The following is a 13,148-nucleotide window of genomic DNA, read 5'->3' as shown; positions in this document are numbered from 1 at the left end:
CACATTTTTTTGTATATATTTTTAGAAAAGGCACTTGAGAGAAAAATTCTGACAAGTGAAACATCGAAATTGATAGCACAGTACAACAGTTTGCATTCCGAAGCTGTTCAATTAGAGCGGAAAATTTATGAACTCCTGTCTGCCAGAACAGCTCTTGATTCCGAGAGGCGAATGCTCAGTGACAAAATCGAGAGAATCAATGCACTTGTTAGGAATCTTAGATAGCGTTACGTAACGCACAACACGGAAACTCATTCATCTGTGATATTATCAGCGGGTTAAGGGCCGTTAGCGCATAATACCCACTAAACGTAACACGTAGATAAGTAATAGTTAAGGAAAAACTCTTGAGTGACCAAATGTACAGCGATAATTATTCATATTATTTTGCGGATTTTATTATATAGTATCCTTTTTTAGTGTTATCGGCGATTGATTGTACCGATAAAGCAGACAGCTTTGGCTGGTTCATAGGAACCAATGATTACATTCGGTTTAGAATGTTACTGTACTAATTGATAAATATTATTTTTGCGCACGTCGTCAAACGTTGGCGAACATGCCGTTCTTTGATCAGAAATATGGAATCATATCAATCGTACGAGGATATGTATAAAGTTAATTGTACAAATCAAATTGTATCCCATCCGCGTATGACAAGACAGTTTTTACGACTGCAAACAAAACGACAAAGGCTTTCTAGTTTCACACTACTAACGGCTCTTATACTCCGAGCATAAATAATTGTAATTTGTGTGTATCATAATATTTTAATGGAGAAAAAATAGACAAATGGTGTATAACTTATTTTATTCAGCGTAATGTGGACTTTTATGTCGAATACTGGAAAAAAAAACAATGATATATCATGCAATTTGTATGTCGATTGATTGATAAAATTAAATAATGATTAGAAAAGAAGACATTATATAGGATTGAAGAATATGACGAAGAATCGAAGAATGACATCGAGTATATCGGACTGGCAGAATGTCGAAAAATCGCTCGCATCCAACAATAACTATGTCTTGACTCTACGTTATTTTTTACATTTAATATAATAGTGCGTATGGTGAAACGAATTGAATCGATTGAAATCAGATTGTATAATCGGAAGGTTGCGAGCATCACGAATCTCTGAATGAGAAGGGAAAATTTCAAAGATAGAACATTTTATGCAAGTTTTATGTTTTAATTTAAACCAATATCAACTACATGAGAACTCTAGTCTACAAACATGTTTAGACTATACGGGGAAAATTGCGCATTGATGCGTAAATTGCGTATTAATTGCGCAAAATCAGAGTAGTAAGCAATCCTTCCTTTTGAATATTCATACCATTTATCGTAATGAGCACGAAGGCCAGTGAAAATATGGGATGGAGCGTTTAATAATGTTATGTAACGACACTGCGGTACTTAGATATAATGTGACTTAATTTTTAAAGAAAAAAACGAAATTGTGAAACTTTGCGCGGAGCACATTCCAGAAAATGTTTATTACCCGACATCAACATTCCAACACCAGTCATTTCACCAAAACAATCGGATCTTGAACTCGACACAAGTTGAGTAACGAATAAAATTTGGACAAAAGAAAACTGATTGTATTATATATTGATTTTTCTGTTTGACGTGTCCATATCACGTAGCTGCGCTCTATTTTTCACACCTTGCAGTGTAATTTTAAAACTTATCATTTTCTGCTCTCTGAGTGCATCATTTTATTGAAACATTGCACGTTATAAGAATACTATTCGCTCGTATATTGCGCGCGATAAAACTATCATTTATAATTTTGCCGTTTTGTTCATTGAGTGCCTAACATTTTCTCCTTACATTTGTACATACCATTATTTTTATGTATTATGTAACAAAGGGAGACCGCGCTGGTCTCAATCAACAAGCCAGAACAAGAGCCTAGGAGTAAATTGTTGAAAACATAAACTTATACGGAGTATTTTTTTCCATATTCTTCATCATTCAAGTACCTACCTACAAAAAAATCCAATCTTTAAAAATAAAAATATTTTATGATTATTGTAAATTTAATTTGAATTTACTTAATGCATTATAAAATTCAAGTGAGGTGTAAAAGTTTTAAGTTAAAAATTTTTTAGAAATATTTAAAATTGTTAAATTTTAATTTCCGCATATACTCTAATGATTTATTCTCTTGATATATTTCTCCAAACTTGCAAAATTTAAAATCTTTGAGTTTTTTTTATAAAGACAAATAGAAGGTTGATAACTTTATAATTATAGTAATTATTTATAATTGATAACTCTGATAATCAATTCTACATATTAACTAAAAAATTATAGTCGACCGTTGGTGATCTTATGACATCTTTTTTTTTGTTTCTCCATTCATTATTGATTTCTATCGATTCTTCCTAACTACTCATTACAAAGGTCAAAGAAGAATTAGATGTAAGTACAATCTGTTAATACTTTTATGGATTGATTCTTAAAGAAAGTGGAAAAATAATTGATTTTTTAAAAATCTAATTATCACGTGTAAAGGTCATTGCACAAACTTTTTCATAACGCGTTACGTTACGTTAAGTACTGACCGTAAACTTATCGTTAGATTTATACGTAATCTTAAATTTCAATTAATGTAAAGAAAATTGTAATGTAACAAAAGCATCACAACGTTACAATTTTCATTGTGCATTGACTGAAGTTTAAGATTACGTACAGCCATAATTTATTTTTTAGTTTTTTTATTTGTTTCTAAACAGATATTTTTAATATATGATAGATTATATGTATAATTATTTCAAAAAAATTTTTTAGATACAAACTTTTCAAAAATATGATCAATGAAAATCTATAATTTTTCTGTAAACTAGAACATAAGCGCGCGCGCCATTTATTTTGCGACCGCGCCCGCTGTGTGTGTATGTGTACATATACATATATGTATAAATTATTACATTTTAATTTATATATTACACATAAAAGTTATAAATATGCAGAAATTTAATAAGCTATAGCTCTAAACAAGAAAACGTCAGGTATGGAAGTTCTATATGTGGAAAACGTGTATTACAAAAACAGTTATAAATACATTATTTATTTTTATCAATTTTGAATGTATATTGTCGTATATGCGAATATACATGTATAGTAAATCTTAAATAAAATTTGTATTAAGCTTAACTAAAATTAATTATAAATGAAATTACATATTGATATACGCTGATCAAGTTTTATTCGACAAAATCCTTGAGATATTAAATAGCATGTCTTTATCATGCTTCTTGTAAAATTTACTCATTGTTAGAAGGAAGAAGGATTTATATTTTTTACGAGCTTGTTATTAAGAATTTGTGTAATCGGAAATTGATTAATTAATGTTATGTAGTATGAATACCTATGTAATGTGTGCATAGTTCTTTTACGCTATCGTTATAATCTGTTTTTAAGTACAGTTTGTACTAGTAATATATATACTCAGCATAAAGCATATAGATCGTTAAATAAAAATCTGAGTATTGTATTTAACGCCACTATCAAAGACGCTATTGTTGCATGTATTGATCGCTTTTAAACGATACCAAAATTGAAGATTATGAGATATGATATATTACATCACATTTATCTTAGAAAAGATTGTGTTATAAAAAAATTCTGCACAGAAAAATTTTTACCATATGTCAGTATACTAGTAAACTAATGCCTCTTGCAATCTCTAAAAAAAAATAAGGAGAGAATTTTCGTCTATTCTAAAATGATTGTTTTAATTATATATTTTCTTAAAAAATAATATTTTTTAAATAATTCCCGTTATATATTATTTTAACTTATACAAATGTTAAATTATAAATGTAATCCGGTAAGTTACCCTATTTATTCAGAATGTTCTTTATATCTCGCAAATGCTTGAAAAAGAATCTATACATTGCTATAAATGAAGTGATGGATGGCAAAAAGAGTTACCAAAATTTTTTATTTACACTTAAATTGTACTTCAATGCTTTATGAAGTAGATAACTGTTAGCAGTTGCATTTGAAAGATACAGTAGCTTTGAATCTTTATTTATTTTTGCAAAATTTTGCAGAATTTTAAAAGTTTAGAAATTTTAATTCTGTTAAACTTTGTTCCGAACATAAGTGTTATCTCTAACAAATAGTTCATCTCTAACAAATCCCGAAAAAATTTCAAAAGTATTTTTTTCTGCGACAAAATTGCCGGAAACTTTATGTACCTCGGATTTTAACACTATTGAATATATGTATTTGCTTTGAAGTTACTTTGGTTTCTGTGCGTAAAATGAATTTGCTAGTTCCATTATCAATAGCTCCTCGATTAGCGCTTTACCGACACTGGCTTTAAGATGCCCCTTCAGTCCTTTCTTTTTGATGAGGTATTATTAACGTATCATCTGTCTTTACATTTATATATATATATATATATATATATATATATATATATATATTAAAAAGATCACGTAAATCGTGAGATCACAACTTCTCAGATTCGAAGGCCGCGTTATCTATGCCATTCATTATTTCAACCTTTTGCGTATCTATAATCCGAATGTTCTTCAAACTGTGGTCTGTCGTGTCTTCGTTTTTATGATTGATCATAGCTTCGGGATCTTTCTGTTCCTTTAGCATACGATCCTTTCGATGCTCCATGTACAACCACCTTATTAAAAATACATTTAATGTTACACACAATTATAATTTAGAAACTTAAAAAAGATAAATAATTCACAAAATAATAATCCGATAATGATAATACAAAATAAGGAAAAGACAATAGGAGCAAATCCATTGGCTTTCTTTTCCTTATTTTAATAAAGAGACAATCGAATTATACCTAATATACAGAGTGATTGGAAATGTTGCAAAATATATGTTAAAATATAATAATTGGCGAAAGTTTATTACGAATACTTACAAAAATGCAAATACCGCGGGCATTGTCATGGATCCTCCGGCGATGAAAAAAGTCCCAGGTAATGTATTCATGGTCGCCGCGTAAATAGCGCTGTACATGGGTCCGTAAATAAGCGGCATTAAAGACTCGCACACACCAAACAATGAATTGACTTTACCTGTAAAATTACATAATGTATCTTAGCTGCCCGCAGAGTATAAAAATTATCAAAATTGTGTCAAATATTCCTCGCCGAATGGTTAGCTTAGCAGGAAGGCTTCGTTAAACTTTATTCGCGATGAAGGAAAAATTAACATCGTCGCAATATAAATTGTAATTTGGTGCCCAAATTATTCGAATTACGCGATGCTGCAAAGCAGCTTGAAGATGAAGTTTAAATTGAACGAGTTTAAATTGAAAACGTTAAGCGCTACTGAAATATTAGTATAATAGTGGTAATTCTTATATTTGTAAGATCATTCTACAAAAATATTCCTATTTATTCGAATTGCTTCTTCAGCCATTTATCAGTTAAAAAAATATTCTCATCAAGTATTTTACACAGAAAATTGCAAGATTAATTCTAAAGCTGCATAATAAAGTCATTAGAGATGACAGCGTAAGAAGTATCATCTTGTATATTTGTTCTCGCTTACCGAGTTCATCTGTAGGCACGAGCTTGGACGCTATTGATCGCATGGCAATAAAAGATGTACCGTTTACGATCTCCACAATAGCAGCTGAAACATGTAATTATAAATACGTTATTTATCGAAAAATGTTGGAATTGTACACGATATATTTGACATGTATATAGTTGTTACCCTGATGTTAGCCGTTTTAAAAAGACTGACCTACGTAGACCATCCAAGCACTTGTGGCGAACGCGTAGACAAAACTTGCTAAAATTTTACTCATGCAGCTCATGATACCCACAATCGCGTCATCTATTTTGAGGATGTGACTGAAGATACCGACGGAAATCGCGGTGCCTGTGTATGAGAAGAAAATCTCTCAATTTTCTAACAAAAAGAAACGTTATTGCTCGAATAACGGTTTCAACAAAAAAGAATTAGTAAACATAAAACATTGTAAATTACGACGGGCCATTAATTGAAGAAAAAATGTTTGAAACGCTAGTGAACTGAATTGTGTGATAAATTTACGTGACATTGGCAAACAGAAAGTTTTTAATTAATAGAAAATCTTTCTCCCTTTTTCGTAAATATAACGTCGAATACAGTAAATGCTAAAATTTCAATTTGGTTCACAAAATAATTGTGAATTTTCTTGTTACTCTTTATGTCAGTATGCATTATTAATTACCATGCGTTTATTAGCAATAGAATTTATCATTCTTTCTATTGCAAAATATCTAATATTCTCTCCATCTCTGTCATCTATTTACAATCTACAAACAATTGCATTTTCAAGGCAATCTCTATTTTCAACGATCCGTTAGAATAAAAGCGATAGTCAGTGATTCCACTTAGCAACGATATTCATTTTTATGTAAAAGACATCATTCGTTGATCTTTCATTGGTTTCATAAATAGAAAAAGACTTGATTGAGCAGCTGAGTTACGAGGATAAAACTAATGGAGATATCTTTAGTTCGCGAACGATCATAAAAGATTATCTACTTCTACGAATAATCATTATGTTACATATGTATTTCTATATAAACTAATTCTTGATAATATGTAACGTTTTTATTTGAAGTGATTTTCTTACCAATCAGATTAGTTACCATGCCAAACGTGGAAAACATGCTGAACGACACTTCGTTCCAATTGTATCGGTATCGCATGTAAAGATAGAGAACCGCCATTTCACCTGAAATAGATAGACTTAATGGTACTTTTATATTCTTATCGTTAAACAATTTTTCTATTGCAACGAAAATATTTACAATCGATTAAGGATTAAAGATGATAAAAGTTTCGATAATAACAGAATACGTATGCTATATGTAACAATAAAAAATGTATCGATTTAATCCCAATCTTACGTTTTAAATTTTCATTTTTAGAAAATATGTGCATGTATGTGTATGTAATTCTAGCCATGAAGCTTTAATTGATGTTCATTATCGTGAATACTAACGACTTAATAACCCGACACATAATTTGCTATTTATATAAGATTAGATTTTTATACAATGACTCTTAAGAATCTTAGTTCTTAATCAAGATTGGGTCAAGCTATTGTTATTTTTCACATAATGTTACGATGATTTCGTCCTAATCGTCATATTAAAAATTTTCAGAATCTATTAAATTAATAGTAAGCAACAGTAAATCCCAATATAAATTTAACCAATTTTTAGTTTGTACTTTACTTTGTAAAATTTTATTTAAAGAAAATTTTTAATATTATGAATATTATAAGCCAAACATCTCATTTGTATTTTTGATTATAATTATTAACGCGTGAATTTGTAACTTATATCTTATCTTTGTGCCCGAATAAACTACTGGTATTTACATAGTTTATTTTCAACGGTACCTCGTATTTTATGAGGCCATTATCACGCTGTTAATATTACTGCAATAATATTTTGAGTTACCCAAGCGCAACGATTTTCTGTTCAATTACAATTTACCATTTTCAGACGATTACATCGACAACAATTAGACCAATTGCTTCCTGTAGTAATACCATCGAGTTAACTGCGAAGGTCAAATGCAACGTGATGATTATGTAAAACTCACTCTTTTGAAAAAAAAAAAAAAGAAATACTCAATGAAGATGCACAACTGGAGATAGCAGTTATACAGAAACTAAAAGATTTCTTTAGCACTCGAATATTATCGGAAATACAAATATGTATGCACATTTTCATTTAATTTTTACCGTATTACAACTGAGGCATATTTGCGTGATATATTACAAGAATTTGTAGAATCGGTGATTTCATATGACACGGTATCTTCAATGTATACTATGTTTCGCAAGATTATAATGAAAATGTAATATTATATGATACGCGAGGACACTCGGACTTTCACCTATGTATCCTTGATGAGCAAAGATCTGAAATTACATCGTTAGTATATAATCACGTTTGGACCGCATATGTACTGCATGTAAATAAGTGCGTGATTTTGCTTGCGGTTGCTACGTGCTTGCCTACATTCATACACGTGACTTATTGACAAACATTGAAATTTTGATGTAGAATATAGAAAGTGTTTTATAAAATAATTCGATTATAAAATACAATACTATTTTATATAGAATATCTTGAAATCTTTTGAGGGGGAAAGAGAGAATTTATATATATTATAAATTTAATATTTATTCTTTAAATTTTTACATTTTTTTTGTGTACGCCTTTTATTATTGTATATTTTACCGTCCAAATTAATATTATGAAAAAAAATAAAAGTAGAATTTTTTTAACTTTTATCTGGTAAACAAAGGCTTTATTTTAAAAGGCATTAGTTTTTATAAAAAATAATAAGGATCAAGTTTTTGTATTAAAGTATAGAATAATTGATACATGTTTCACGCTATTGAATATTTAAACATTGATTTGAAAATTATTTTTAAAAGACATGGCATTTTATATAACTGCTGAAATTTATCTAGACACAATATTTGTACTTTTGCTTATTCATTTGTTCTATAAAAATATACTATCGGAATACGCGTGAATGAAGAGAGTATTAAGAGACTCTCATCTTGTGTGACTATAAAGAAAAGAGAGAGTTAAGAAAAGTATAACATCTTACAGGTATATCCGCGTTAGGGCATTCAAAATCAGGAAGACGCCTATTACACGAAATTGTTATAAGTCCGCTGACGGCTGTCCACGTCACTTAGCAGTTGGGGTAATACGTGCTTAATGCGTACCCAGACATTGTAACGACAGTATCTATATAATTAAATTGTGACAAGGGCATCCGCGAAATGTACTGGAATTGTGCGTTGTCGCCGTACAAACGTGCACGATCACATTAAAGTCGCGATAGCGCGCTGTAACAAATGCACGCTAATTGAAAAATTGAATGATCCGAGCGGTCGCGTGCTTGGACGAGCAACTCTAGCTCAAACTAGAAGCTTTATTGTGTTATCAATGTATTATTTGGTATTATAATATTAATATTAATACTGTCATTAACACTTGGTATATCTATATGCCGATATCGTAATTTATTATGCATATTTTTATCGCTTAAAAAATACGTAAATTATTTGTTAGAAGACATGCCAGTGTACATACATCTAAATAACACCACATATTCGCGCTCGTATAAATGTATGCCTAGTTTTATACATATCTTCTCTTACTTTCCCTTCGCATACAATATATGCATGCTGTCGGACGTAAGTAATTACTAATGGGAATGTGCACAGTTACCGCAACGCGAATAGCAAGATTGACGAGAGTTACAGCAAGTTTTTACTGCTACGGATGCATGCAAAAAATAATGGATATATTTTATTTTTAATTCTTACTATACAGTTCGCTTTATCCGATTCTTTTTTTTTTAATTTAGATAATCATATTTACACACAAATAAATTATATTTGCATATATTGAATTTCTAATGCATCTATAATTCATTTCTGGCTTTTAATATGATTAATTATTAATCCCAATTACTTTCATTTAAAATTAATTAATTTTATACTTCTGTGAGTATAATGTGTTTTATATTTTAGTTAAAAACAATTAGGAAAATAAATTATAAATATACACATTAAAATATGCGCAATAATAAAGTTAAATTATCGATGCTTTTATTTTTATGATTATAACAATAGCTCAAATTACGAAACAAATATTTCAAAATAACAGCAAAATAATTCACACAAAATAGATATTTATTTTCTTTGATTTTTGTGCTCTTTTGTTTTAAAACAATTTATATGTACATTTTTAACAATCACAAAAATAAACTTACTTATGCATTTCGAAACAACTTTCTTGTGTAATGATAGTTAATGATATTGTTAAAATTGTAAGTCTCTCATAGCGTTGCATGCAATAGTTCTTCTTGGCATTAATCATTTTCGCGCTTTTTAATTATTCTCTTTCTCTTTCTCTGTCTCTGTCTCTCTCTCTCTCTCTCTCTCTCTCTCTCTCTCTCTCTCTTTCTCGTGTTCTTTATCTTGTGTAAATTATCTTGCATTATCACATTAAATATAGACGCGATGAAAAAATGAACAAGAAGATATTTATAAAAGATTTAAAGGATATTTAAAGGATTTTTTGAAAATTATTTGAAAAACTTACCATAAAGGGGTCCAATGACAACCATAACAATAACCATGAGCACGATGACTCTTTTCTGGCGATTGTTCGCTCCTTTCTTGAATGCTACGCGAAATGTCTCCTCTATGTGCCTCAACGAAAAAAAGTTTAGAATAAAAGCACACACTGAGATTCGTTTGCCCTTGTTTGGAAGGGTTTTTTTCCGCGCACGCTCCGCTAATACCCTCGGTGGCTCTTTAATGACCACTAATCCGTACACAAAGCTCATTACATAACACACCATCGAGATAGTAAAGACACCGTAAAAACCCAGCTTCGTGTACAGTATCCCCGATAAGGCCATGCCGATTGGCACGCCGAGGGATAGGAAAACATTGGCCGCGCCGATCCTAAGTGTTCTCGATTCTACGGACGTGATGTCTGCTATATAACTAAAGATGCCCATGAACATGGTGAACCATCCGCCGGTTAACGCAGGCCATACCGTCTCTAGTACAACCGTCTCCATGGGCAGCTCGTGGAACCAATAGGTGCAAGCGATGAGAGTGACACTGCTGAAGAACTCGCCGATTATCGGCAGCAACATACAAGGCTTTCTCAAACCGGTGCGATCGCTCCATGCACCCATAAATAAAATCAGAATGGCCGGTAGGGCACTTTGTAACGGTGTCTTCCATGTTTGCATGCGCGCTACCAGCTGTTGAACCGCGGTCTCTTCGGCCTCGTAGCCGGTGGTGTTTCTGGCAGATAAAGCCGAGCATATCTCATCCGAATAAGCCAGATTCACTCGACACGCCTTTTCGAGAATAAGATTCTGCGTGGCCAGTGAAGAGAGCACGCTAGGGATCACATAGCACGCGACCATCGGCTCAACGGTGATGTTGCTAGTTAAGAAGGACCATTTTTGTTGGATACTCATGGACTTCCAAGTGATGGCACTGTTGGACTTATCGGCCACTGTCAGGTTCGCTTGTTTCTTCTCTGGCGTGAGCCCTGCAGGCGCACCCACGATAGTCGTCGTCATTTCAGACATATCTTTTGTCAAAGAAAAAGATATATTTCACTTTATACGGAGACGATTGGAGTCATATATAGCAAGTCTCTTTCCGAATGTATTATTGGTCCAAGTCCAACAGCGCGATACAACTTTGGAGGAACGGCTCTCAAGGAAGGCGTCCGAGTTCAGGTGCGAGTTCAGGTGCGAGTTGCGAGAGCGCGAGAGAAATCGCACGGTGGTCTCGCGACTTCGGGCTAATGCACCATCGTGCATTACGAGACGCGTCGGTGCTCTATCTATCTCCTTCCTTCGCCGGTCACCGCCAGCGTTTCGTACCACCACCTCCCCCCTCTTCTCTCCCTGGATTCGCTTTCCGTTACGCTCTTTCCTACGATCAGCCTACGGCGCCGCTCTTGTAACGTACGAGTTGATCCGCCTTCGTACACAACATTCAACCTAGGTATTAACGCAGATGTCGATGGGGCAACGTCGTCAACGTTGGCCGCGAGCAATCGCTTTTTACGACAATCCGCTACAAGATACACGGTTAATGCTCTTTGTGAACCGCTTCCGATTCCGCTTCGCGCTTATTTTTCAGGTCAAGGTCACTCTCCGTTGACGACGTTGAGGTACACCCGAGACTGTTCGAGAATCTTCCCACTTTGCTTTCCCAATTTTATTCTTTCTTGGTAAATCGCTTTATCTTCTTATTTATTTCATTCTTCTGATGCATCAAAAACATGGCAATTATCTTGATGCGGGGCTGTCTCATACAATGGAACATAACAAGCTGACACGTGCCAAATATTTCTTTATGGATACGTGCTTCTGATAAATGCCATGTTATATAAAGTCTAACTCACTCTCGACTGAAAGTGACATATTCATAAATGGACGACGAGTAATAAATATCATGTTCATTTTTCTACCTAAGGAATATTTATTCTTGCGTCGGCGAATAATAATTTTTTTCGGCTTCATGTATCTCACGATTCGACGGTACATTGTTTCTATTTGTCGACAATCTTGATTCCCGACGATGATTCGCCAACTGTGCGTTATTACTACGAAGAATATATTATAGAAAGCGTGGTCGCGTTGAGTTATGTAAATCGAGATCCCAAAGTTAATGTCGAAATCTCTTACAAGGTGCGAATGTTTTCCTACTCAGGTGATATTAAAGATTCGTAAAAAGCTATTCGCAAAACTGTTCGATTACCTTGTCAGTTCTATTGGGTAAGCTTCTTTCACCGAGCAACCCATTCGAATGATTGATTTGCATAGTCTTCGATCATTCTCATAATGTTTGGTTTATTACATAAATTCTTCCTTTTCACAGTAGTTGTTATTACGTGGGATTATCCGAAAGTATTTCTTCTTTTCACCAAGAATAATGCGCGAATAACTTTGAGCAGTCGCGTAAAGACAAGCATTTTCGATCACTAGGCGCGTGAATTTTTACATGAGAAATGCAAGAGACTCGTTAATTAAAAAAAGGATCGCACTGCATTGACCACCACGATGTGATCGCGTCCGATGTCGACAATGTTGAACGGATGATGACAACTGAACGTAAACAGGGAGCGTCGTCGAATCGTTGCCGCGCGTAACTCGACGAGGCACTGTTAAATGTGACAATTTGTTGATAAAGTAATCGCTCACCGCGTTCTACAGTCAAAGCTTATTTTAGACAGGGCCGTTCAAGTGCTATTATCTACGGTGCTTTTGAATCTATTCGCAATGGCTCGTCAGCTGGTGAGCAACATTGCCGATGACATTATCGCCTTTCTATTCGCGTGTAACGATGTTCCTTGCAATTTGCCATGTTTTCCTATCACCGTCTCATGTCATCGATAAATTCTCGTGAAATTGTTTGTTTATTTAATACATTTAAACAAATACTTTATTTATTTTTAATCGATCAGATCTGAAGGTCTAAAATGACATGCTAAGCTCTCGAAACTACGATGCGGAATCGCGAAATCGATGAAAATCCGCAAGGTCGCAAGAGAGACCTAGAGAGGCCGAAAGAG

The 13,148-nt window shown here is 33.1% G+C and overlaps 2 protein-coding genes across 2 annotated transcripts in view; one reads left to right on the top strand and one right to left on the bottom strand.

The window, feature by feature from the left end:
- LOC126851221 (uncharacterized) overlaps positions 1–1,947 on the top strand; it is a 79,153-nt gene extending 77,206 nt beyond the window's left edge. Inside the window, exon 16 of the mRNA XM_050594942.1 lies at positions 26–1,947. Coding sequence (XP_050450899.1) covers positions 26–225 — 200 coding nt within the window. The 3' untranslated portion in view covers positions 226–1,947. The remainder of the gene's footprint in view (positions 1–25) is intronic.
- A 52-nt stretch (positions 1,948–1,999) lies between these two features.
- Positions 2,000–12,681, bottom strand: LOC126851237 (uncharacterized). The gene is made up of 6 exons (XM_050594982.1): positions 10,140–12,681; positions 6,629–6,730; positions 5,749–5,886; positions 5,551–5,634; positions 4,916–5,072; positions 2,000–4,660 (listed from the first exon to the last, which is right to left on the bottom strand). The coding sequence occupies exons 1-6, from the start codon at positions 11,149–11,151 to the stop codon at positions 4,474–4,476; spliced, it is 1,680 nt and encodes a 559-aa protein (XP_050450939.1). The 5' UTR covers positions 11,152–12,681; the 3' UTR covers positions 2,000–4,473.
- Between the last annotated feature and the right edge of the window lie 467 nt (positions 12,682–13,148).

Source organism: Cataglyphis hispanica, chromosome 7 (genome assembly GCF_021464435.1).
Source record: "Cataglyphis hispanica isolate Lineage 1 chromosome 7, ULB_Chis1_1.0, whole genome shotgun sequence".
Classification (NCBI taxonomy): Eukaryota; Metazoa; Arthropoda; class Insecta; order Hymenoptera; family Formicidae; genus Cataglyphis; species Cataglyphis hispanica.
Note: the sequence above shows the minus strand (reverse complement) of the source record. Positions and strands in the feature narration are given on the sequence as shown.